The sequence below is a fragment of the Brassica napus genome, chromosome A1 (genome assembly GCF_020379485.1).
Source record: "Brassica napus cultivar Da-Ae chromosome A1, Da-Ae, whole genome shotgun sequence".
Lineage (NCBI taxonomy): Eukaryota > Viridiplantae > Streptophyta > Magnoliopsida > Brassicales > Brassicaceae > Brassica > Brassica napus.
This window is the reverse complement of record NC_063434.1, coordinates 22,224,661-22,251,340: the sequence shown is the minus strand read 5'-3', so window position 1 is coordinate 22,251,340 and position 26,680 is coordinate 22,224,661. Positions and strand designations below refer to the sequence as shown.

The window sequence follows — 26,680 nt, the reverse complement described above, 5'->3', positions numbered from 1 at the left end:
AATGCTCTAATTACTAAAAAAAATATTATTGGAGTCTATTACATTTTCGCAGTTCTAGGTTGAGGTTTAACACACCTAAACTGGTACCAAAAGGTTGAGGTTTAACACACCTAAACTGGTACCAAAACTTAGAAATAAATAATATATAAACCCTTTAGTAGAGATGTCTACGTAGATCAATGAAGCAAAGATGTGATGAACCCAAACATGTTCCATTTTCACCTTTTTCCTAACAAAGTGGATGTCAATTTCAATCTGTTTTATCTGTTGGTATTACGGACAAGTATACAACGCCAATGTTATTACAATAGACTAATGTAGCTTGTTTGACATGACAAAAATGCCAATTTAATCCCAACAATTTCAGTCGTGAACAATTGATCAGTGCTAAATAAGACTTCAAATCAATTATAATTCAAAAAAAAAACTACACAAACTTTTTAAAACGTGACTAAATCTACATTGACTCTAACAGAAGGTATTCAACCGTTACTAAGATAAAACGATGTCGTTCTAATATAAGAGGAAAAATACCAATTTTGACCCCAACACTCTCAATCGTGCCAAATAGGATCGGAACAAATGGTCAGTGCCAAAACCGACCTCAACTTAATCATAATTTTAAAAAAACTACTTGAACTTTTTAAAACGTGCATAAATCTACATTAATTCTAACAGAAGTTAGTCAATCATTAACAAGAAAAGACAATGTCATTTTGATATATATATATATATATATATATATTTTTTAAAAATATGTTCATTTCGGGACTCAAACCCGTGCCGGGATATCCTTTTAAAGGGGCATACTAGCAAGTAGACAAAAGTAACTTTTTGAAATGTTATTACAAACTGAAATTTCCCATTATATAAACTAATATTCTTCTTTATCTTATCCAATTTAAAACTTTCGTGATTGCTTTTATATATTTTAGTTATTGTTTAATATGTCTAATATTTTGTACAAAATATCTTAGTGAAAGAAAGGTAAAAGGCTTCTTAGCATTTTTGAACAAATATCAAAAATATACAATATTAACTTTGAAAATTAAAAAAATTTCCACTTAAATTAAAAATATTTTATATAAAAAAATTTTATAAATAAATTCAAAGTTTTAAGTATATTTAAGATCGTATAATAATAAATATTTTATTATTTATATTTTAGTAAGATATAAGTTTAAAGATATGATAAATAATAAACATGTTAATGTATTTGTATAAATCAGAAAAAAATTATCACCAAAATTTTAAATTGGATAAGATGAAGAAGAATAATAGTTTATTTAATTTAAAATTTGTAATAATATTTCAAAAAATTACTTTTATCTAGGGAAATTGTCAAAAATACCATTTTCAAAGTACCACTTTTCATGTTTACACTAACCACTTTTATCCTCATATTTAATGAATGGTAAAAGACATTTATAACCTTTTGATTAACTTAAAAAAAAAACATATGGTAATCTAAACGTAAAATATTAACTCTAAACCCTAAATCATTAACTCTAAACCCTAAACCATGAAACATCAACTCTAAACCCCGAAACATCAACCCTAAACCCTAAACCTTCAAATCTAAACCCTAAAAACCCTAAATCTAAACTTAAAACATCAACTTTAAACCCTAAATCATCAACTCTAAACCCTAAACTATGAAACATCAACTCTAAACACTAAACTCCGAAACATCAACTGTAAACCCTAAACTCTAAACCTTCAAATCTAAACCCTAAAACATCAACTCAAAACCTTAAATGTAAATCCTAACCCCTAAACATTATATTTTTCTGAAATTCGAACCCTAAACCTTAAAACCCTAAACCTTCAAATCTAAACCCTAAAACATCAACTCTAGGGTTTTAGAGTTTAGGGTTTAGAGTTGAAAGTTTAGGATTTAGGGTTTAGAGTTGATGTTTTAGGGTTTAAGGTTAATTTTTTAGGGTTTAGGGTTTGGAGTTTACTTTTTAGGGTTTAGGTTTACTGTTGATAGTTTAGGGTTTAGTGTTGATGGTTTTTGGGTTTAGAGTTGAAGTTTAGGATTTAGGGTTTAGAGCTGATGTTTTAGGGTTTAGAGTTGAAGGTTTAGGGTTTAGGGTTTAGAGTTGATGTTTCGGAGTTTAGGGTTTAGAGTTGATGTTTCAGGGTTTAGGGTTCATACTTAAAAATAATAGGGTTTAAGATTGATGGTTTAGGGTTTAGGGTTCGTATTAAAAAAAAAAGTTTAGGATTGATGGTTTAGGGTTTAGAGTTGAGTTTTAGGGTTTAGGGTTTGAATTTCGAAATAGTATAATTAAAGAAATTAAAAAAAAATATTTTTTATTTTTTTAGATTTTTATTTATTTAAATATTTATTTATTTAAATATTTATTTATTATATATAAAAATCATTGGCACAAGAGTTTTTGCCACTTAATGAAGAAGGTATTTTTGAAAATGTACCTTTAGTTGTGGTAAAAATGAAAAGTGGTAGCATGAAAGTGGTAAACATGTAATTTCCCCTTTTGTCTAGTTGTTAGTGTGCCGCTTTAAAAAGGTATCACAACACGGTTGAGTTCTGGAATGAACATATTTTTCTTTTAAAATATATATAATATATGTCAAAACGACGTCGTCTTTTCTTGTTAACGGTTGACTAACTTTTTTTAGAATCAATGTAGATTTATGCATGTTTTAAGAAGTTCATGTAGTTTTTCTTAAATTTTAATTAAGTTGAGGTCAGTTTTGGCATTGACCATTTTTCGGGTCCTATTTGGCACGACTGAGAAAGTGTTGGGGTCAAAATTGGCACTTTTTCTCGTATATCAAAACAACGTCGTTTTATTTGTAAACGATTGACTAACTTTTGTTAGAGTCAATGTAGATTTAAGCACGTTTTAAGAAGTTTGAGTAGTTTTTTTTTCCGAATTATGATTGAGTTGAGGTCGTATTTGGTACTGATCAATTGTTCGGGTCGTATTTGGCACGACCTAAATTGTTGGGGGTCGAAATTGGAACTTTTCCCGTACATCTCTGGTAGTAAGTTCCAAAGCCAGCATATAACAAATATCGAAACCTTTATACTCAGGTTCATCGGTTGAGCGAGAAACTCTTGGTTACCTTTTCACTAACCAAAAAACTAGATTGTCTCCTAAGTAGATGCAGTAGCCGGATGTTGATCTTCTCGTCAATGTACAACCATCATCTTAATATGCAATCATTATCATCTTTTGATTATGTAAGAGTTGCAGACCATGTGACTTGCTTCCTTGTAACTGATTATTCTCTTCAAAGATTGAAGGTGTGGCTCATGATGGTCATGCATAAACAAACACATTTATTGTACTACATAAGATATGTCTGACCTAGTGAATGTTAGGTATTACAAAGCACCTACGGAACTGCAACACGCTGCTAGGTTATCAATATGTTTTTCCTCTTTTCCTGCAAATTTATATTCTAAGTCAACTAGGGGAGGGGGTTGTACATGGCTTACAGTCCTTTATTCATGATCGTTCAAAAATGTCTTTGACATCGCAAATCTAACTGAGGAAGAGACCGCAATCATTAAATTTGCAGACATGCCAAAGAAAGAGACGATTTGACATGCAGCAGTCATGTAGATTTCTTTCTTTTTAAAGTTGTGATGATGTCATCCTTAAGAACTTGTTGGATGTAATGATTATAATGTCATTGACATACATCTTGATATAAGCACGATGAACCTCTTTCATGTAACCAAATAGGCTTGCAGCTTTTACACTGCGTAAGCCTATGAATAGTTATAAAATTAAAAATTGTTGCATTCCAAGCACGAGATGACCTTTTAAGCCATAGAGGGAGCGTTTTAAATTGCAGAGATGATAGGTTTTTTCTTATGGACAAATCTAGGTAGTTGGAACATGTAGACATCCTCATCCAAGGTTCCATCGAAAACCCATTCTGCACATCTAACTGATTGATAAACCATTGATGAGCGAGAGCGACATGAAGTATTGTCCTTATAGTGCCTGATTTAACAACATGGCTGAAGGTCTTAGAGAAGTCTACAACATGCTCTTGTGACGTACCATTAGCGACCAATCTCGCTTTATGTTTCTTGAAGTTACCATCAGCATCATACTTGTGCTTGTACAACCATAAAGAGTTACAATGTTAACATTATGACGGTGAGGTACTAGATCAATTGGACCGCTTTAACAATGGCACCGTACTCATCATACATTGCATCATTCCAAAAGGGATTTTCTAGAGCTTGAAGGTGATTTTTAGGTAGATGAGATTGTGTTTGAGTGAGAAGAGATAAGATTGGTTCATTTTGTGAAATCCCACGTTTTGACCGTGGGTCATAGTGTGCCTAGGAGGTTCTGTGTCTGTAATGTCAGATTGAGTTGGCGCATTTCAAGGAGCTGGGAAGGATGGAGATGTACTTTGAAATTTTTTTCAGAAAATGAGAGAACGAGATGTGTTTAAAAAACCGTAATCAGTTTCATTGTGAGACCGAGAAGACTGATACGGGAATGAGCTTTAGTCAAACTAAACATGGCGTGACATGATGATCTTTTTGTTGTGAGATCAAAACACCTGTAACCATGATAGTTTAGTGGATAACTTAAAAATATGCATTTAGCAGAACATAGAGAGAGAGAGAGAGAGAGAGAGAGAGAGAGAGAGAGAGAGAGAGAGAGAGAGAGAGAGAGAGAGAGAGAGAGAGAGAGAGAGAGAGAGAGAGAGAGAGAGAGAGAGAGAGAGAGAGAGAGAGAGAGAGAGAGAGAGAGAGAGAGAGTTTTGGGCTGTGAGAGTGGTTTTGATTGGGGTAACAAAGACACCCAAAAAGTTTGAAGTGAAAGTAAGATACTAGTTTGTGAAACACAATGGTTAATAAGATTTTTGGATAGAATTTGATGGGATGAGGTTAAGAACACAGACAACTACATGGAGTGCTTTTACCCAGAAAGTAATTGGTAGATTAACTTGAAACAAAAGGCTTCGTACTGTCATTATTTATAGTACGTATCATCCTCTCAGAATGTCTATTTTGCTGGGACGTATAAGACAATGAAAACCGGAAAGTTGTTCCGCTTGAGGCAAAAAGATCATGGACATGTCTGCTGTTGAATTTACTTCCATTATTACATTGGAAGATATGATCTTTGTTTTGAATTGTGTGTTTGACACTGTTTGCAAAGTGCTAAAATTTGGGAAGTATTTCGCTTTTGGTTCTTAAGAGGTAAACCCAGAGAAAACGAGAAAGGTGGTAAAAAAAAAGGACAATAATATTTGATGGCACTGAGGCTTGTGACAAAGGATGTCCACAAATTGATAAGGACTAATCACTCAATCCAAGTATCAAAGTAGTATAAAGAGTGTCAATCCAATCCTAAGTCTATTCAACCAATGAGAATATAAATCATTCCATAATCTAAGTCCAAACAATATAGTGATTGTGAGAAACAAGTAACAAGAGCTAAACAAGAGAAATAACCGAAACTTTCAATCAGTAAGAGAAATAGAACTCATGAGCACAGGCATTTGATTTCAAGTGACTAAGATCCAATCTAGAGGGACAAGCTATCAGTCAATATGTTTCCTTTAGTCTAGATCACAATTATAAACAAGTTCTTTCCCAAGATGAGTGTTCATTTGCAATCAATCATCAAACATCAAACATCAATTTTCATTGGTTCAATTCAATCAAGCAATCATTAAGAACAAGTCTAATAACTATCTAAGCATCCCTAATATCAATTTTCCTTGGTTAAGCAAACAAAAAGCAAGATCAATTTGATTCAGACATTTCATCAAATACCTTCCAGGCATGAAGTGTCCAAAGATCTAGATTAGGGGTATCAAAACTAATCTAGCATTAAGAACAATTGATAAGAAAGGAAACACATAGATCTTAATCCTAAACATCCTAGATCTTCACTTATTCACTCTAATCACCTTCACCCATGAATCCAAAAAGAGTCTACTTACTAATCTTTATGATAAACTTTAAACCCATGATAGATTCAAGATCAATCATCTTAAGAAGATGAAATAAACTCAGATTTACTCAAGAAAGAAAGAAATATTATATTACTAAAGATTCAAACTTTCACCAAAGTTTGGCCTAAAATAGTATTTATAGGTATCTAAAAACTAGTGGCCAACTCAACAAATCTGGACAAATCCATATACTAAATAAAATTCAAAATGTCTAAAGTCTAGGAGTAGTCTCGTGAACCCGCTCCACACACTCGCTCTAGTAGTCACGAGGTCCATAGTTTCCTTGCTTCTCCGTTCTGAAAGGTCACTCCGGTGCCTGGTCTTTGATGTGGCTGAGATCAAGTCATGGAGCAGTTTGCGTACCTTGCTGTGGTCCGTCCCTCCAATGTCCGTCCGAGTTGCAGCGGTTTTGACAGCTCGTTCCAACTCATACGCTCCAGTACTTGTGACGATCTGAGGTTTAAACTATGGTGTCTTGTGCAGTGCAACGTAACTAACCCGTAACATGCACCCACTCCGATGTTCGACCATGATGCATCGCTCGTGCTCACCTGCGACCTGTGGGTCGCTCTGCTACTTGACTCTTTTTCAACTGATCTTCGAGAATGAGGGTTATGGAACGGCCTCGGTGTCCCGCTTCAAGTACCATCTCTAGTATGCGCTAGGTTCACAATGAGCTCTCCATCAAGCTGCCTATTACCCGCTATAACCCTTGATGGTTTTATTTGGAGCTGGATGATGAGGCCCTGAGCAAATTGGGTCCGGTCCGTATAATCTCTGTGGTGCTCGTCTGACCTGCAGCGATCGCTTCACCTCACTCTACACCCTCGCTTTATAGCTTGGACATTCTTCTCCGACCAAAGCACAATGCACATTCTCTTTTGGCTTAACATGGCTCTAAACTCCTCAAAAAGCTCCATAAAGATACTCCAACACCTGATAAGAACAAATTCATGGAAATGCAACCTAATGATGCCTATATGCTAATCAAAATGGTCAATATGCAAGCTAGATGGATGATTAAATTACTGAAAAACACAACATATAAAAAATCATTGTTAATTATATCAAATGGAGATGAACAGTCGACAAAAAATGCTGCTTTATTTATTTGCCAAGTTGACATACATTACAGAGAGGAGTTAAATCTTTTTTATTGCAAGGCAAAGCAGTTGAAGATCATAGAGAATTAAGAGCTTCATTGCTAGGATGAGCTAGACATATGGGCCAATTGTTTGAAGACGTAGCCATAAAAGAGGAAAAAAGCATTGAGTCTTTATTTGAAAAGCTCTCCATGTGTGAAGATCCTTTATAGAGGAAACGTTGAGTCTTATTTGAAGAATGGAAAACATGATAGAGATCTCTATTGTTGTCATCGCGGAGAAGAGTCCTCCGTGTGTGAAGATCCTTCACAATTAACCAAGAGGTTCAAACTCAATGGAACAAGAGTTATCTTTAGTGAAACGACGCATTGATACAAGGTTTTTTATGATTGATGGAGTTACAAAAATAATGTTTACCTTTCTTCCTATGTTACTGTTAAAGCATTGTTGATTTAGCTATGTGTTTCTCCGATCAGTATTTGAAGTAGATGTGAGTAACACTTTTTCAGAGGAAGAAGAATCCTTGTGTGTTAGAGAGGTTTTGGTGCCTCAATTGAGTCCATCTTCTTCAAGAATAAGAATTTATATGTCCTCTACAACATTTGAAAACGGTTATCGATCCACTATCACATTAAGAATGTTGTCATATTTAGGACTGAGTCCCTTTAACATATAAGTAACCAAGGTGCGTTCTGTAACAGATGAATCAACATTGGTCAACAAGTCCGAAATTGATTTCAGTTTTTGGTAGTAGGTGTGAATGGATAGATCACCGATTGTCTTGGTCTTTAGGGAGTGATCTAGTTTGATGGTTCTGGCGTCTTTGTTGTTATAGAAAAAAAAATTCAGTTATGACCCAAATATTTTGTGATGTTCTTCTTATCTAGAAAGTACTCCAAAACAGGTGTTTGGACGTTGTTTCATAGAGCCAAAGCTTGACAAGACCAACTCTTTTGATCCATGCCTCGTAAGTTGCGTTCGACGGAAACAATGTACCATCAAATTCACCAGAAACTTCAAAACTCTGATAGTGCGTAAAGAAGAGTTCACTCTAAGCGTCGTATTTACGATTGCAATATCGAGAAAATAAAAATGTGGGATTTGATTTAGGTAACACTGGATGTACGTTCAACCATTGGAAGCGATTAAGAGAGAAGAAGAAAAAAAATAAGATGAAGAAGAAAGAGATTAAATAATTAATAAATGTAAATGCTCTGATACCATATATTAAAGTAGAACCTTTTCTCTTGAAAGGTTTACTGTATTTACTGAGAATATATAATATAATCTGTTCAACAATATCTCGGATGTACCCATCAAATGTTCTAACTAATAACAGAATATTATTAGAATTTATTAGCGTGCATGTATGTTTATGTATCAAGTACACACTCGTGTGACTCCCGACAAATCTTGGAATGTTGCGAATGTATATGGCCCAAAAATCTGACGTACGTGACGAGTTAAGCCAAGGCCAACCGCAGAGGAGAAAAACAAAAAGACCAATTCATGTTACCCATACCGTACCTTAGCACATGCACGTGTGATACTTAAAACCTCTGTAATAAACATCTTAAATATTTGATCCAAAAAAATATACTTGATGAAAATTTTAGAAAATACATGTATCTTTGCGACGGTAATTTCTTGCGGAAATCCTTATATTCGGTTAGTTTATGAATTCACCTATATGTTCTCATATTTTCTGTAATAAATATGCATTTTCTAAAAAAAATATCACTAGAGATTTATAGACTAAAAGATTTTTTTGACGTATAATATATTATTATTTTATCATAAATAATTTTTTAAATATCAAGATAACTGTAATCTATTTGCATCATATAACGACGGAGAGCGGTTTTACTTGCATTACACTAAAAATTATTTATAAACATATTATTAAATTTACAGAAATCACCTCTTTTTGGATTGAATCCCCAATTTTTCTGGTGTAAAAAAATAATTATTAATTGTTGAGTATGTTTATGTTAATGACAAAAAAAAACAAATTAATTACTTTTTTTTTGTTTAAAGCACTGGAATAAAAATGTTTTTAGTGTAAAAGATTAGCTTAGAAGTTGTTCTAAAAAAAGGATTAGCTTAGAAGTTTGAAAACGCGTTTAGATAGAAAGAACACACATAATAAAAACTAAGGTTATGAATATTACATGCGTATAAGGTCTGACTGGTTCAAACGCAGCGGTTGCGGTTGCGGCTGTGGGCGTTTGCAGATGCGGGTGGTTGCGGTTTATAGCGGTTTTAAGAGATTTGTACGACTGGTTCTGCGGTTAGAAATTGGTGCGTTTGCGGGATACTTATGAATGGTTAACTACCAAATACAGCAACAGTTAAATAATAAATTAACAATATTTACATTTTATATAATTATAAAAATATCAAAAATCATAATATTATAATAAATATGTAAATTATATTTTCAAAGTTATAGTTTAAAATTTTTAAAATTAAAGAAAATATTTTTATTTTAAAATTTTATAATATTAATTAAAATATAATAGATATATTTTAGTATTTTTATAATTCTATTTTAAAAAATTTATTGAATTTTTTTATTTTGTATTTATGTGGTTTTTAAAAAAAAAAGAAAAAATAATTATCCTCCCGCAACCGCCCGCAACCGCAAACGCTAGTTGGAACCAGCTTTTGATTTTAAGAGGTTAGGAGCGGTTTGAAGCGATTTTTAGCGGTTTGTATGATTGTTTCGAAACGCTGTCAACCGCTACCAACCGCAAAAGCTGCGTTTGCGGGTGATAGCGGGGAGACCAGTCAAGTTCTAATGCGCATGCGGTTACGATTAAACTTATCCATTCATTACAAAACACAAAGAAAACACATAAGTGGTTATAATTTTAAAAGTAAAAGAAAATATATATGTGTGTGTGTTTCAAAAACACGTTTGAAACACACTAGTAGCTAACTTGGTGTGGGGAGGTGGGTAAGTGGGTGTTGATTGCAAGTTGGTGAGATATTTTTTTAATTGAAACTTTCTATATAAGGTTGATGCATATGAAGTTGTCGACGCATTTCAAGGTACATATGTATCCAATTTTGTTTTTCCATTTCAATTTTTTTTTCATTTCATTTTTTAAAGTTATTAAATATAAATAATTATGTTTACACTATATTTAATCTAATTTGCATTGATGAAGCAGAAAACTTTATTTTAGAGTTTATAAAATAAATGTAATATAGATAATATAAACTAATATATATGTTTAGACTTAATTTTTTAAGTTAGAAATATAAGAAAAAAAATTAGTTGTGAAGAATATATAATGTAAAAAATGTTAATTTTCTACTTATAAATTATATCTTTGAAAAATTAACAAATCATAGATTTTATGTGTTAAGAAAATTATATATGTTTATAAGTCAGTTTATCGAATGTCTTTAATTTTTTTAATAAAATTAATTATTGTTAAAAATATGATAGTGTTCACATAATAAATAATTTTTATCATAGAAAATGTCTGATAAATAAACATTTAGGAATATGTAGGTTTAAAGAGAGACAAAAGTAATTTTAATACTAAGATAATTAGGAAAAAAATATTGTGTAATTCTGATTTAAATTTTCAATTTAGTATTATTAATATTATGATAATAATGCATAATGGCGTCTAATCGTCGAGGGAAAGCAAGTGCTTCGGGACAAAGAGGTCGGAATGCTTCTAATGAAACTAGAACTAGAGTAAGTTTGGAAGTTAAATATTTTACTTAATGATATAGATGCAAAAGATATAATTAATTGATATATATATACATATATTATAATTTGTAGACTACAGAGAGATTCAAATGGACGTACGAACAAAATAAAAAATTGATTGAATTGTTTGATGAGGCATTTTCCATGTCAAATTATAGTCTCAAATATCCTATGGCTCATGGCAGAGTATATGGTTGAAAAATTCAACCTAGCATTTAACATGAATATAACTTACAGATTTTTCAAAAATAAGCTTAATGAGTTCAAAAAATCATACAAGATGTGGAAGTTTCTGATGAAATCCACCGGCATTTCGGTGGATCCTGAAACATCTATGATTTACACATCTCCGGAGTGGTGGGATAACCATGAGGCGGGAACTAATAAATATTAAATTTATATTATCAACTATTAAGACACATATAACTAAACTGAAATTATATATATATATATATATGTTATAGGGATGTAGAATAACAAAATCATTCAACCGAGAGACGCCAAAATTTTGGGATGTAATGGTATGTTGTTTTGCATTACATGATGTATATTCGCAACCACAATATTGTGCGCGACAAAGACAAAAAGAGATAATGAATGAGGGACAAGCTGATGATTCCACACATGGAAACTCAGATTTCGAAGGGGGTGACATGCCAGACACTAAAGTTCCAGATACTGAAGAAAATGAAGAAGTATATGGCGTCAAGATATGAATGAGAGGTATATGGCAGAGATCAAGTCACAAGATCCTGAAAATTCAACTGTGGGACATTAGATGAGTGTGGTCCCACATTGGAAATTTAGACAAAGAGTGTCTGATATACAAAAAGATGTCAAACTTAATACGATTTCAGGCTCCACAAATATGAGAGGATTTGGTTTACTTGGCTGAAAAAGTGCAAATCCAGGAACAAGAAGTGAAGCTGCTCTTGCAATGGGTGAAATTTATGGGCCTGGAAGCTTTGAGATTTTTAATTGGAATGATTATTTGGTACGACCTTTTGTTTGTTGTTAACAAAGGAAGCTAGCAGGATCCTACAGTCAAAAGATATGGATATTGATATTGCTATTGCTATTGGTCAAGTGAAATGTCATATTTCTTTTTTAGAGACTGTAGAGAAATAGGCTTCCATGCAGAAAATGTAGAAGCTGAACAGATTGCTATTCTATGAAAATTGATCATGTATTTTCTGTGAAACCAAAACGGTTCATTAAAAAGAACCAATCGATATGATCGTCAAACCAATTTCTTACCAAAACGGTTTGGTTTCTTTCGAAAAAAGGTTTGATCAGCTCTAAAGTTATGAATTTTTTTTTTTGGGATTTTTGTTTGATCCGAAGAAGCCACAGTTAACAAATGATGATGAATTTATGGTTTATTGTGTCAACCTTGAAGTTTTTATCAAGCATGGTGATCGTTCTGATATTAATGGTGATGAATTGTGTATGGAGTTGAAGCTCTTCAGAGTGAGTTTACCAACAAGTATTCATAAGGCTGCTGAGGTATTGTATTTTCTTAAGAAGGCGGATACATGTTATCAAAATACATGAACTATATATCGCATAATGATGACAATTTATGTTTCAGTTGCATCGGTAGAAAGAATCTTTTCGAAGTTATAACTCAGAAAATCTTAACTATGGTCGGGTATGTTACAAGAGATATTAAATGGTTTGACGATCATATCGATTGAAAGGAGGATGGCCAAAAAATTGGACTACACAAGTTTGATGAATGAGTTCGCTAATAAGACTGCAAAAAAATTATTTTTGAAGAATAGTGTATTTTCATCTATTAATTACTTTGAATATTTATGTTTTTGTTTGATATTGAATTTTTTGAATATTTATGTTTTTGTTTGATATTGAATTTTTATATATGTTCAAGTTTTTTCTATACGAAAGGCATCGCATTTTTTCTTTACTTCTAGTCTTCCAAAACGCAAGATTGGGAATATCTATATTGGTGTGATAAATAATTTAATCTTTGAAATAAACAAATATGAAAGAAAAAAAAAAGAAATTGAAGCTTGGTTCGCTTTCTCAAATCAGAAACTTCAAGGATCTTTTCAGAAAACCTATGCCATTTAATGATTGGTTCAGCTTTTCAAATAATATTTGGGTATCTACCTCATAAAAATTCTCTGTTACTTTTTTGGCATCACTTCTGTTGAAATCATGTTATATCATTCACATATTGAATTAAACTATACAATTTCCTCTCTTTCGATTGTTATTTTAGATTGATTCTCAGAGCTCAAACAATATTATCTTCACCTGTCAATATTTTCGTCAAAACTATATCTCACAGAAAGATGTATATTCATAAATGATAGCATAAACTGGTTGTATCTAGTAGTATTGTCTTGTAGAAGAGGATTGTTTTTAGTGGCATAAAATTTAAATAACACTTGACATAAATGTTAATTCTAAATTATACTTTCTTTTTAATAAAATAGACTAGAATTTCAATGCCATAAAATGTAAATAACACATGATATAAAGGTTATTTCTAAATTGTATTTCTTTTTAATAAAATAGACTAGAATTTCAACTTAGCATTAATCATGTATGTTTTCTGTCTCTTTTAACAAATGGTTTATTGATTACACTGGAATAAAACTTTGTAGATATTTTATCTATTACAACAGAAATATAATTTTTTATAGTGTGTGATTTTTTAATTAAAACCGTACACTAGAATTTTTATTTAAGGTATTTTTGTATTAAACTATTATTACTCAATTCTGTAATAAATTATTGTGACCCGCTAAAATATAATACATGTTTTGATTTACCATAATTAACACATCATTTAAAATAGCAAATTATATTTAGCTATATCAAATCGGAATATAATTGGTCATGCATATACGACAAAAAATTTATTGTATTGACCAAATTCTAATATTTTCCTCCAAAAGTAATTTAAGTACATCCAGAAATTTCACAAGATGAATGATAATTATTATTTCAACAATTATGTTGTATGAGTAGATTTCTCCTTGAAATAGTATCGTGCATATAATAAAGACCGTAGAAACACTAGCATCTAATCTGTATTCGTTATTCCAACATAAAAATTTTGAATTGCATCCATGATCCATTCTAATCATGCCACTTGTTACTACAGAACATAAAATTGAATATGTTGTGTCGTTTGTAGAACAAATTTTGTTTTGTATTATTTGTATACAACTATTTCATGGAATAATAATCATACTGTTATTCTGAATTATGGAACTAAGTAATATACGTCAATGTATAAAATCATTTCTCAAAATTGTAAACCGAACTGAATTGTGTTATACAATTATTTTATTTTTTAAACCAATTAGATTCAAAATGTATATCCAGAAAATTTATCATAATATATATCTCACACTAAATATAAACAACAAAATCAATAATTTAGTTTTTTGACAAAAAAAAATACTAAAAAGGTAATGACTATTATCAAAAATTAAGACAACAAAAAAAAAACATGGCATGAGTGCGCCGATCAAAGTTTAATTATTTTTATCTTATAGAATAATATTCACAATAAAATCATACAAAATTAGCATAATTTAATTTCAAATGTCCAATGCAACTATATATTTACTCTCTATAAATTATGCAGTCAAAATTAATATCAGTTATATATACATGAATATTTAATATAAATTATACTTACATTTCTGATTATGAACCAAAGGTTCTAGTGTTTACTCGTGGATAGAAGTTTGTGAACATTCTCTCTAATTTGTTAAATAATGAATATGAGACAGTTTAATATATTCAAAATAGATACAATGTAATTTTTTTTCTACACAAGAAAAAACATATTAAATGGTTAATAATCAACATATTGTGTTGTAAATTTTGTTTCATATACATTATACTGCATTATCCGAATGTAGAAATTAAATACATTTCCTTTTTAAAACACCAAATTCATTTCGACCTCTAATTGTGTATAATCTCAAAGTCCATTTCTTGAAAAATACTTAATGGTAATTTAATATCTAAATATAAATCTCATTAATTTTTGTTAATCAAGTGATATATGGGCTGAGATCTAATTAATCTTCCAATGAAATTATTTGGCCCATGAAAAGTCTATTAGTTGTGGACGGTCGGAGCATTATAAAAATAATATAAAATTATTAGGGCAAACCCTTCACTTTAATAAGATATAAGACATTGTTTTATCTTTTTCTAATCATATAGCCGCACAACTTTTCTTTGAGACTTGTGGAAATGGAGAAGGAGATTGTTTTGAAGCAAAATGTGGTCCCATTATTCAATTGTCTTATCTGCAAAAATTTATTTGATCATCCCACAAACATCACCGAGTGTAACCACATATGTGAGTCTTTGATTTTTATTGCCTAGCTTTCTCTATATTTCACTCCGATTTTGAAAATCTTCTTTGGCTATCATGTGATATATATGAATCGACTTATTGTTTGGTTTGTTATTATCAAATTTTCTTTGTAATTATGTTAGATCAATATCTTTAATGGCATCCGTGTTGGTGTCTCATAAAGTATCTAATAATTAAATTAAAAAGATATAAAAAGAAGAAAGATAATGAAACTTGATTTTCTATCACTAATGAGAAACTTCGAGAATCTCTTCAAAACCCCCCCAGCCATTTACATAACTATGATTGGTTCAGATTTTATTTTAATTAAAATTTTTAATGATATTAAAATATTAATATTTAATTTTAAATATTTTTTGGGTATCTCACTCGATAAAATGCTCTTGCTGTTACTTTGTTGGCATCTCATGTTTCTGTTGAAATCATATTATATCATTCACGTATATTTAATAAAAATATAGAATTTTCTCTCTTTCAATAGATACTAGGTTAAGATCCGCGCCATGCGCGGGATGAGATTATGTATACATATAATTTTTACATATTAACAATAAAATTGTGTTCATTTCCGTATAATGTACATAATTAAATTCGAGTAACCACATAAATAAAAATAATATATATCTTATTTATTGACAATATTTGTTTGGTAAGTAAATCAAAACAATCATTTTATTATTTTATCTGGTATCACAATACTAAAAGGGGAATATGCTGAGCAATTAGGCTATCCACATCAGCAATTATATTCAACCAATCACAACATTTCATTTTCTTTTTGGGTTTTATTTGTTTGTATTTGGGCTTTGTTTTCACTTAACTTAGAAACCTAAAACTAAGACCCAAACCTAAATCTATGACGTGAGATGTCGAGGCTCAATCCTCTGCCACTTCGTCTTCTCTAAACCTTATTGGTTTGTAAGGTTGACACAAGACAATGCCTCCCATCCTGTTCGTCTTCTCCAAATCTTAACCAATCAGCGAACCGAAGGAGGGAAGGTTTGTTACCGTGAAGGCCTAAGAACACGTCGCAGCATCTCACCCTGTTGTAAGAGACCGAGACTGAAGATGTCTGAGTGTAGGAAGACGAGTCATGCCCTCCTCTTGGGAATCATGGGATCACGCTACTCGAAGGCTCGAGATTCTGAAACACGAGGTCAGAGCTGGAGGTGAGGGGATCGAAGCTGTCGCATTGTGGATCGGAGCGAGTTGATTCGGAGTGGTCTTGGGGTTTGAGAGATCTTGGGGAGAAAAAGGGAGATTGGTTAGCTGAGAAGAAAGCTGCTGAGGAAGATGAAGACATGTTTTCCCCATAAATGCTGCTGCTGCCCTATCAATCCATCGAAGCTAATCTAATCTAAAAAGGAAACAAAAAAGGACAAAGTCAAGATTTGGACAGAACAAGGAAAGTTAACAGCTTATGTGCGTAGGTTTGGTAAGAACTGAACATTACACGGTGATGATTTCTTCCACAGTATATACCATAAAAGCTCTCTACTTTCTATTTTTGAGTGAATAGTTTCAGAAAATACAACACTTTCTCAAAAGCAATAAGAAAAAGAAAATGATGATTCTTTTTATTAAGGGAAATAATTGATTTTGAGGACGTCGTAGATCTAAGCAGAAAGGGAAATAATATAATCATTTTTAATGAAAATGAAAGTTTTGTTTTCTTATTTCTTATTCTTACAGATGGATTTAGATCTGAGAACTTACATAGCTAGGCGTCTTGAATAAGAAACCATCAAAGAAGATTATTTGAGCTCTTTGTGTTCAAGAATCGATCAAAGCTCAGGTACTTCAGAAGAATGATGAATCCAACAGAATGACTAGAGTTTGAATGAGAGTCCACCTGAAGAAGGAAGAAGAAGAAGAAGCCAGCTCGAATAAAACGATGTGTGTGAAGTCTTTTAAGAGAGTGTATCAATCAATGAGAGAGGAGTTGAAAGTGAGAGAAGGAAATGAGAGAGAGAGAGAATAAAGAAGTAGAAGAAGAAGAATTAAAACACTACAAAAGCTTTCAAAGAGTTGTAGTCGAATGCATAGCCATTTACAGATAGACTTTGAAAAGGACTTTCTTTTTATTTTATTTTCTTTAAACAAAAACAGGGGAGACAGAAACTGAGATATGTCTTAAATGGAATATTCAAAAGAAAAAAAATCGAATTGGTCAAAATAAATAATTTCATTTTTATATTATATAATAAATATATATTATTTAGTGATAATAAAAATATAGTTATTCATCTATCACATATATCTATGCAAATATGTGAATCGTGATGAATGGTTCGACTGTGGCTTTAAAAATTTTAGTTGTAGATGTTTAACTGTAGATAAATCGGTTGTAGCTGTAAAGTTATTACTGTAGACTTTTTCTGCAGAGACTTTTGATGTAGTTAAATTTGTTGTAGCTGTAAGCTGTAGGTTGTAGATATTTTAAAATAAAATATATGAAATATGCGTTGTATATATAAAATTATTATTTTATATATCAATTAAAATAATTTATATTAATATTTTTTTAATAAATTATCAGAATTTATTGTAATTTAAAATGTGATATGTAAATAATATTTATATTATTTAAATATCTTAATAATTTAAAAACACTCAAATTCAAAATTAACATATTTATAAAAGTTTTTATTATGATTATATAATTTATTTGATATTATAGATTTTTTTTTTATTTACAGATTCTACAGCTTATAAAAAGAAGATGTAGGGTTTTTGTCTAAAATACATAAGAAAAAGTTTTGCTTTATTTTTTTTTGATGCATCTTTAAAAATAAAGGTAAAGCATGATTGGTAAAACTAAATAAAAACTTGATGTAGACTTTAATTTTTAAAAGTAAAGCTACAACATGATTGTTAAAATTTAGTGATTTAAAAATAAATAAAGTTAAAGTAGGGAGATAAAACCCAACCAATAACTCATGTTCACATAATGATTTTCATAAAGAAAATTTTAAAAATATATTTATGTTACGTAGTATTATTTTATATTCTTTAAATAATATAATATAATATTATACATTATTTTTTAGAATTGAGAAATACATATAATATCTTATCCGCGCGTAGCGCGGCTAAAAAATCTAGTATGATTAAATTTCAGTGATATTGAGTTAGATATATAGTATATTGTAATATAATATTTATTATTCAGACTTGCTATTCATATGATTTTATTAAAATTTGTATATTTCCTGTAACAAAAAAATTTAAACATTAACTACAAAAATTTTAATGTAAGATTTTATCAATGCAAATTTCAAAATCAAAATATTAATGTCTCAATACGTGTTCAATGCAAATTTCGAAATTAACATAATTGTGTATTTTTTTATATGGTATATAGTTCAATTTAAACTATATTAAATAGATATATATATATATATATATATCAATATGAATATCTATTAAATGAGACTTCATATTCATACGATTTTATGATCATTGATATCTTGAAAAGGAGTGTTTGAAAAGTTTGCAGGAGATGCATAGAGGACAAGTTCACAGTAGAGAATCTGAAAGCTTGTCCAGTCTGCAATGTTGATCTTGGTGTTGATCCTCTTGATAAACTCAAGTATAGTCACCTTTTATATATATATACTCAAAATCAAATACAATATGTCATCAAATCTTGAGTTTCACAATGTCTTTTTCTTTTTCTTAACATTGGTTATAAATATGTCTATGAACTTTACCAAAAACTGGAACATCAAATATTTAACTTAGTTATGAAAGTGCAGGCTGGATAACACTTGGGATGACTTGAAGAAAATATTCTTCAAACCGAATTCAGGAACCTCTTTGAAATACTCCAGAAAGAAGAAAAAATATCTAACTTCACACATAGCAACTTCGTCTGGAGGATCAACTCCACCTGAGCCATTGGAACCAAAGAAGCTTGGCAAGCAAAACAATGTTTTGGTTAGTAAAAAGCTTATTACTATATCATTTTGTTTTTTTAGTGTTTAAAATATTTTTGTTACTGAGTGATGCATCACAGGCTGGAGCATCAACATCTAAAGGATGCATACAAATGGAAACCAACTCTAGGAAAGATAAGAAAGAGATTCCAGTATCATCGGATGATCTTGGTAAGTCCTTGAGTACTACTGATAAGAACAACCATATTGCACTGATTGCTGAGACTGCAATAACTCCAAATGGCAAAGAGAAACAGAACACTGTCCTTACAGAGAGAATCCCTGGTGAGAAACCGAAGAACAAAGGTAAAGAAAAGCAAGAAAGTTTCTCTACCCCGAGGACGGTCTCTGGTCAGAAAGGGAAAGGAAAAGCTTCTTCTTCTCCTCCGGTTTTGAAACCCCGAATGCATGTGGATATGAGTTCATCACAAGCTGCCATGTCTGTGGAAGCAGTGAAGAACAAAGTTTGGCTTTCACTAATCGCTGCCCGGAATCAGTAAAAGACATTCTACTATTTTCTTCACATTGTCGCTTTTAAGCTTAGATTCTGAAGCTCTTGATTGTTCGTTTTCAGGAACACTTATAATAGGCCTGTACTGCCACAAATCTGCAGTCAATACATACGAACGTAAGTGATCACTGGATCTTTGCTCTGAAGACATAACAGCTTGTTTGAGAATGTGTGATAGTGATGATTTTATTTGTGTATCTTCACAGTGATGGAAACTTACCGGTCTCATATCTCAAGAAGTATGTAGCGAAGAAGCTCGGTCTGCAAAGCGAGAACGAAGTAATGACTCTCTCTCTCTCTCTCTCTCTCTCTCTCTCTCTCTCTCTCTCTCTCTCTCTCTCTCTCTCTCTCTCTCTCTCTCTCTCTCTCTCTCTCTCTCTCTCTCTCTCTCTCTCTCTCTCTCTCTCTTTAAAACTCAGATCTTGATCTCCTTTTGGTTGGATCTTGCAGGTGGAGATATGGCTAAGGGAAGAGACCGTGCGTTCTACACAGAAGCTGCATGAGTTGGTGGATTGGTGGGTTCAGACTACTCCAGTTGCTGAGCGAAAAAGCGGGATGGTTGGAAGATCAGCTGCTGGATTCCTCATGAATCTCCACTACAGTGGTTCTTACTTTACCTCTTTGAATAATTCTGCTGGCCATCTGTCATCATCAAACCATTAATCTTCTTTGAATAAACCCTTTCTTGCGTAATAGAAGGGTTTAAAAAGAAAAGAAAAATGGTGAGTAGTTAGAGAACTGTAAGAGTGAGTCCATCGACTTGGGCGTTTTGGGAATACTTAATGGGCCGTTATCGTTTTATCTCTTTATACATCTATTTTATTAAAACATAATCATGACATATTAATAAATGTTATAACCAACTATTTATTTTCTTTCTTTTTTGACATCAAACGGTCATTCCATTACTCAAACTTGAAGTGGTCTGGGTAACCATACCGGAATAGAACCAATGAAAAGTAACTCCCTATGGAAGGATCTAACAATATTAGCTAAAAAATCTGAAATTTGATTACGCGCTCGTGGAACATGTATGATGCTGAAATCCGGGAAGCATATCCGTAGCGTCTCTATCTTCTCCAATTCTGTCGCAAAGCTTGGCCAAGCATGAGGTTCCTCTAACATTGCAATCATCTCCTTACAGTCCGTCCCAAAGCTCTGGCATGTTGAGCGCTGGAGCATTTTCTCCATTGCCCACTGCAGTGCTTCTACTTCCGAATGCAATGCTGATTCACGTCTAGTAAGATTTCTTATCTCCATGAGCTGAGTATTCCTCCTACTGTCCATCCAAACCCATCCACCTCCACTAAAATTGGCAGATGCTGTCCAAGATCCATCTAACAATCATAAATGAACATACATATTAATTTTAAGCAAATAATATAATCATAACCCACTAACCCTATATATATATATATATATATATATATATATATATATATATATATATATATTTTTTTTTTTTGTAAACTAACCCACTAACCCTTTATTAAAGGTCTAAATAATAAAAGTCATTAGAACAGGTTTTTGATTAATATTTTTAGTTCTAAAATTACAATCTGAAATATTAAATACAAAAACTAAATAAATTTGGATATATAAAAAAATATATTAACAAATTCTTTTACTGTATTAAACAAATATATAATACATCAAGTATGCCTAATACATCAAATACTAATCTTACGATTTTTTTTTCAATATATTTGTTTCATTTACGTTACTCCAAATAATATGTAATCAATATATTTAGTATTTTAATAAATATTAGAAACAATAATTCCAAAAAGAGGAATATTTCTATACATAGAAAACTTCTAAAATATATACTTTTGTGTATAATAAAAATCATATACGCATCAAAAGGTAGGATTTAAAAAAAAAATTAACCAATGCATAAAAATATTCATATTTTTTTATTTAACCAAAAAAAAAACTGTTTGTTTTCAAGGCATAGTTCAAAAACTTAATAACTAACCACCCAATTACTAACTATCACCTTTAATAAACCGGAATTCATATAAATATCAGTTTCAATATTGTAATTTAATACCTAACAAAAACTATTTATAAATATATTTTCAATAAAAATTATCTTATATTAGTTTTGGCCGAAGTTTATACTAATAAGAAGAGAAAATAAAAAAGAACTTTCTTATTTAAATTTTATAACTTTGACATAAAATTAAAATCAAGTGACATGACTTAAATAAATATATTATCCTACTTTGATACAAATATAGTAATACAAATTGTTTGACCATTCTTAAATATTTCAGATTTATTTAAAAGAACATAGGTTATTTTGTAAAAAAATATATCATATTAAATTTATAGTAACTGTACAGGTGAAAAATAACAGATCAAAAACTAAACATTATGAATATTGAAAATTATATTTAATAGGATTAAACTTTGGTTATATTTGATAACATAAAATATATTATCTCCTTCTATTTATAGATATAAAATCAAAAACTAAAATTTAAAAACTAGAAATAAAACTGAAAATAAAAATTCTATATATATTAAATTAAAATAATATTATGTTTTATGCGGGTCAAAATTCTTGCCTAAAATCTTAATCCATCTATTATACCAACTAAAATAGTTCATATAAACATTAATTATATATATAATTAAAAAGTTAGATAAATAAAAAGGTTATCGTTAAAACATTAATTCCGCACTTTCAATGTAACATAGTTTTTGTTTACAATAGATCAAAATTTACAAAATACATATTATTTTGCTAAATAGGATTACAAAGAAAAATACAAATATAATTACAAAGAAAAACATAAATGTGATTACAAAGAAAACATAAATATGAATTTTATTAAAAAAAAAAGAAAACATAAATATGAAAATTAAATTTCAAAAAAGAATATAAAACAAAAATATACATGCCTTTCAAAGGACGGGTCAATCTTATGTTAGCAAAGAATCCAGTCCTTGATATAAAACACTAATAAACCATAGGTCAATCACTAGTTTAATCTATTAATTTAGGGTCCTATTTTTGTCTAACATTAACAAGTCAAAGTAGGACCACTTAAAAAATTAGTTAATGTGACATATTTGATTATTTACATTAATAATAAACTAACTATAAATTTGATTTTTTTTTAATTATAACAAAATGTGTTGAGAAAGAATCTAACAAAATCTTACTTAAAATTTAAATATTTTTATAAAATAAAATATTAATTAATTTTGTAATTAGTAATATAATATTGTTATAAATCAATGTTAACTAAAATTTTATCATAAAACAAGAAAATAAAAATTATATACTATTTTAATAAATTATATAATTATATTATGTATTATATAAAAATAGAAGTGCTATATGAATTAAATATGAAAAATATATTAAATAGTTAGATTAGCAAATTTTATTTCTTAAAATTGTTTCATTTAAATAAAATGTTTACATAAGTATGGTTTATGTTGACTCAATTCCCCCGAGGTGGCTCTTGGACCAGGAATCTTCTTAGTTTTATAGCCTTTTGTTGTGAAAACAAAAGAAAAAATGTTTACGTAAGTTAACCGGAGGGATATATAGTCAAAGGAAGTGAAGAGAAAGTTTACAGGTTGAAGAAGGCGCTGTATGGTCTGAAATAAGCCCCGAGGGCATGGAATGAGAAGCTGAATAAAACCCTCGAGGATCTGAAGTTTGCTAGATGCACAAAGGAGGCATCTCTGTATCGCTTGAAGACAGACCTTGATGTGTTGCTTGTGGCGGTATATGTTGATGATTTGTTGATCACAGGGTCGAAACCAGAGATGATAGACGAGTTCAAGAGCAATATGTCAAACAAGTTCGAGACGAGTGATCTTGGACTCTTAACCTATTATCTAGGCATTGAAGTCATTCAACACAATGGTGGAATATCTATCAAACAAGCGAGCTATGCAAAGAAGGTTCTTGAAGAGACAAACATGATTGACTGCAACGCAACACAATATCCAATGGATGCAGGTCTGAAACTCTCGAAGGCACAAGAGGAAGAAAGCGTTGATGAAAAAGACTATCGCAGGATCATAGGGTGCTTGGGTTACTTGCTACATACCCGACCGGACTTGTCTTATGCCGTCGGTGTATTAAGTAGGTATATGCATGAACCTAAAGTCTCACACTGGGCGGCTCTAAAGCAGGTTCTAAGGTACGTGAAAGGCACATTTGCTTATGGTCTCAACTTCACGCGAACAAGCAAAGCAAGCTGGACGTTAACAGGGTATAGTGACAGTAGTCACAACGTCGACATTGATGATGGAAGAAGTACTATAGGCCATATGTTTTACCTGAACGATTGCCCTATTACATGGTGCTCCCAAAATCAAGAAACAGTTGCTCTCTCTTCCTGTGAAGCCGAGTTCATGGCGGCTACTGAGGCGGCAAAACAAGCGATTTGGTTACAAGAACTTCTTGCTGAAGTAATGGAAGAATCGTGTGAGAAGGTGGTGGTTCGGATAGATAACAAATCTGCAATTGCTCTTACGAAGAATCCAATGTTTCATGGACGTAGTAATATCATTTCATTCGAGAATGCATAGACAATGGTCAAGTGGACGTGGAGCACATTGCTGGGAGTCTACAGAAAGCTGATACTCTTACTAAAGCCTTAGGAAGATTGAAATTCAAGGAGATGAGAGAGCTTGTGGGAGTTCAAGATTTGAAAGATAGTGACTTCAAGTTTAAAGGGGAGAAAGTTAGAGATAAACTTGAAGATAGCTTAAATCTCAAGTCATACTAATCCTACTTGTATTAGGATTAGGACAAAAGGTTTTACTATTAAGTTTAGGAGTTTTAGATCTCTATATAAGAAGATGTTGAGTTGTGACATGAACTTATAAGTGAGAGAGATTATTGTAAGAGCTTAAGTTTTGAGAGATTTTCTTAAGCTAATAAAGAAGTTATTCTTATAATCTTCTGAGTTATCATACACGCTAGAACAATACCAAAGACACGAGGTTTGTTGACTTATCATTTGCTTTCCTACTAGGAACTTGTGTCTTTAGCTAATTCTTTGTTATGTTTGACTCGACAGAGCCCTATAAAACACATTACGGCAAAACATGCGAAAGCAGAACAGCTGAAGAGCTGGTATTGCAGTTGGATCTACTGACATTTACATTGGCTTCTTTTATCATTCATTGATCAAACAAATACTTTTTTTTTTCATGGAAGACCCTGCAATATCTGCCAGGAACAATGGAGAGGTTGTAGCAGACAAGGGAGATGAACAGAGTTATATAAAAAGCTGGATGTGATTTATGCTTCTATCGGTGAGGATAGATAATCGAATTTATGGCCCAAGGATACATAACTTTTCCCCCAAAACAATATACCACAACAAGCTTGACTACGTCATATGAGTTCTGCAGTCTAAGTAAAACACAACTCATGCATATAACAGGGCCATATCCAGAAATGTTTTTGATGGAGGCATCGTATTAGAAACAACAACAAAAAAAAATTGATGGGGGCACTTTTACAGTTTTCTTCATATTTGATAATTTAACTTAAATATTAAAAAAAAATCAGTTGGGGGCACGTGACCCGTACCTACGTACCGTCCCTGCATCTAAATAAATATTTTCTTTCTATTAGACTAAAGAGTGGAGTACATAACAAGTATCATGTGATCCATATATAATGCATGAAAACAAACTCATCTGAATAAATAATGTAAATATCAAAACATACTAAACTGGTTTAGAGGGATAGAAAGAACACGTTAATTAGGAACAACAAGATAAGTAAAAGAAGAAGAAAATTATTAGGGTGTGATCGGTGAAAATTCCTTAAACTTTTTACCATTCATGAGGAATAAGTTTTCATTTTCATTCATTTTCGTTCCTTTGTTTGTAGAAAATTATAGAACAAATCAATTCTTTGTTAATTTTGATAAGGAACCATCATTCTTAAAAAAATATTCATACTCATTCCTTTCATATATGTTTCTATTGTTCCTACGATGGTTAGTTTCACGGTTTCACCTAAACACCTCTTTAATACGAAATAATATTAATAATTTTAAAAGTAAATAACTTTGTAATTAAGCCACATCGGGCTTCTCTTCTTGACCATGCTTTATAAATAAATATCCCATAACAACAAAGGCAAGGACTAGAAGGATTACGAATAACATCAACACCTGCTCTGTCGACATTCTCTTCTGTTTTCTTCCAAAGTTCCTAACTTAGCTTCTTCTTGCCTGTGTTTTTCTGTAATCAAGAGAAGCTATGAATTAATTTTATAATCTACACACACACATATATAGGTATAATATATCATATTTCTGGTCCAACTGGTGACCATAATTCAGGATAGGAATGAGAAGGAATACTATATTCTCTTTCCTTCCTAAATTTTTTTACCATTTACAACTTACAAGGAACATCTTCTATATTAAAGGAGAAGTACTATTTTTATCTACCATAAAAAGTTATATTAGCTTCTATATTAAAGGAGAAGTACAATTTTTATCTACCATAAAAAGTTGCATTAGGTTCATTTAATCAACTACATCTAATTTATTATTTACATTAATAGATTAAATATATAACATTTTCAAAAAATATTAACAATTACAAGGATTTTTTTTGTTATTCAATTATAAGGATATTAATAACCAAAATCTGTTCAGAAAAATCTAACAAAATCTTATTAAGAATTTCAATATTTTTTAAAATTAATACATTGATTAATTCTTAATTACTAACCTAATATTATTATAAATTAATGTCAAATAAAATTTTATTCTAAAAAAATCTGTGCTATTGCTATAAATTTTATAATTATAGTCTATATCTTCTCTATTAAAAGAGAAGTCTAATTTTTATCCACCATAAGAAGTCATACTTGGTTCATTTCATCAATTAAATTTATTTGATTATTAATATTAATCTACTAAATATATAAACTTTTAAAATAAAATCATAATAACTATAACGGTATTAAATAATCAAAATATGTTGATAAAAATCTAACAAAATCATATTGATTTTTAAAATAATTTTAAATTAATTAATTGATTAATTTCT

General features: G+C 30.8%; 2 protein-coding genes and 1 long non-coding RNA gene across 3 annotated transcripts; 2 read left to right on the top strand and 1 right to left on the bottom strand.

Annotated features, from left to right (window-relative positions):
- Window positions 1-15,784: 15,784 nt before the first annotated feature.
- LOC125576594 lies at window positions 15,785-17,902 on the bottom strand. The gene is made up of 2 exons (XR_007315022.1): window positions 16,895-17,902; window positions 15,785-16,535 (listed from the first exon to the last, which is right to left on the bottom strand). It is a non-coding gene; the product is annotated as an uncharacterized LOC125576594 (long non-coding RNA).
- A 1,207-nt stretch (window positions 17,903-19,109) lies between these two features.
- On the top strand, window positions 19,110-19,942 carry LOC106443170. The gene is made up of 2 exons (XM_048737001.1): window positions 19,110-19,612; window positions 19,691-19,942. The coding sequence occupies exons 1-2, from the start codon at window positions 19,110-19,112 to the stop codon at window positions 19,746-19,748; spliced, it is 561 nt and encodes a 186-aa protein (XP_048592958.1). The 3' UTR covers window positions 19,749-19,942.
- A 3,474-nt stretch (window positions 19,943-23,416) lies between these two features.
- On the top strand, window positions 23,417-24,387 carry LOC106441518 (uncharacterized mitochondrial protein AtMg00810-like). Its single transcript, XM_048737886.1, has 2 exons — window positions 23,417-24,083; window positions 24,188-24,387. Exons 1-2 carry the CDS (start codon window positions 23,417-23,419, stop codon window positions 24,385-24,387), a joined length of 867 nt encoding a protein of 288 aa, XP_048593843.1.
- Window positions 24,388-26,680: the final 2,293 nt, after the last annotated feature.

Bases quoted from the DNA above. Each gene is read 5' to 3' on its own strand.
- LOC106443170 (XM_048737001.1), top strand. From the start codon at position 19,110: ATGTTTTGGTTAGTAAAAAGCTTATTACTATATCATTTTGTTTTTTTA. The intron at 19,613-19,690 runs GTAAAAGACATT...GTTCGTTTTCAG, and splicing joins CTAATCGCTGCCCGGAATCA to GAACACTTATAATAGGCCTG.
- LOC106441518 (XM_048737886.1), top strand. From the start codon at position 23,417: ATGATAGACGAGTTCAAGAGCAATATGTCAAACAAGTTCGAGACGAGT. The intron at 24,084-24,187 runs GTGAGAAGGTGG...GAGAATGCATAG, and splicing joins TGAAGTAATGGAAGAATCGT to ACAATGGTCAAGTGGACGTG.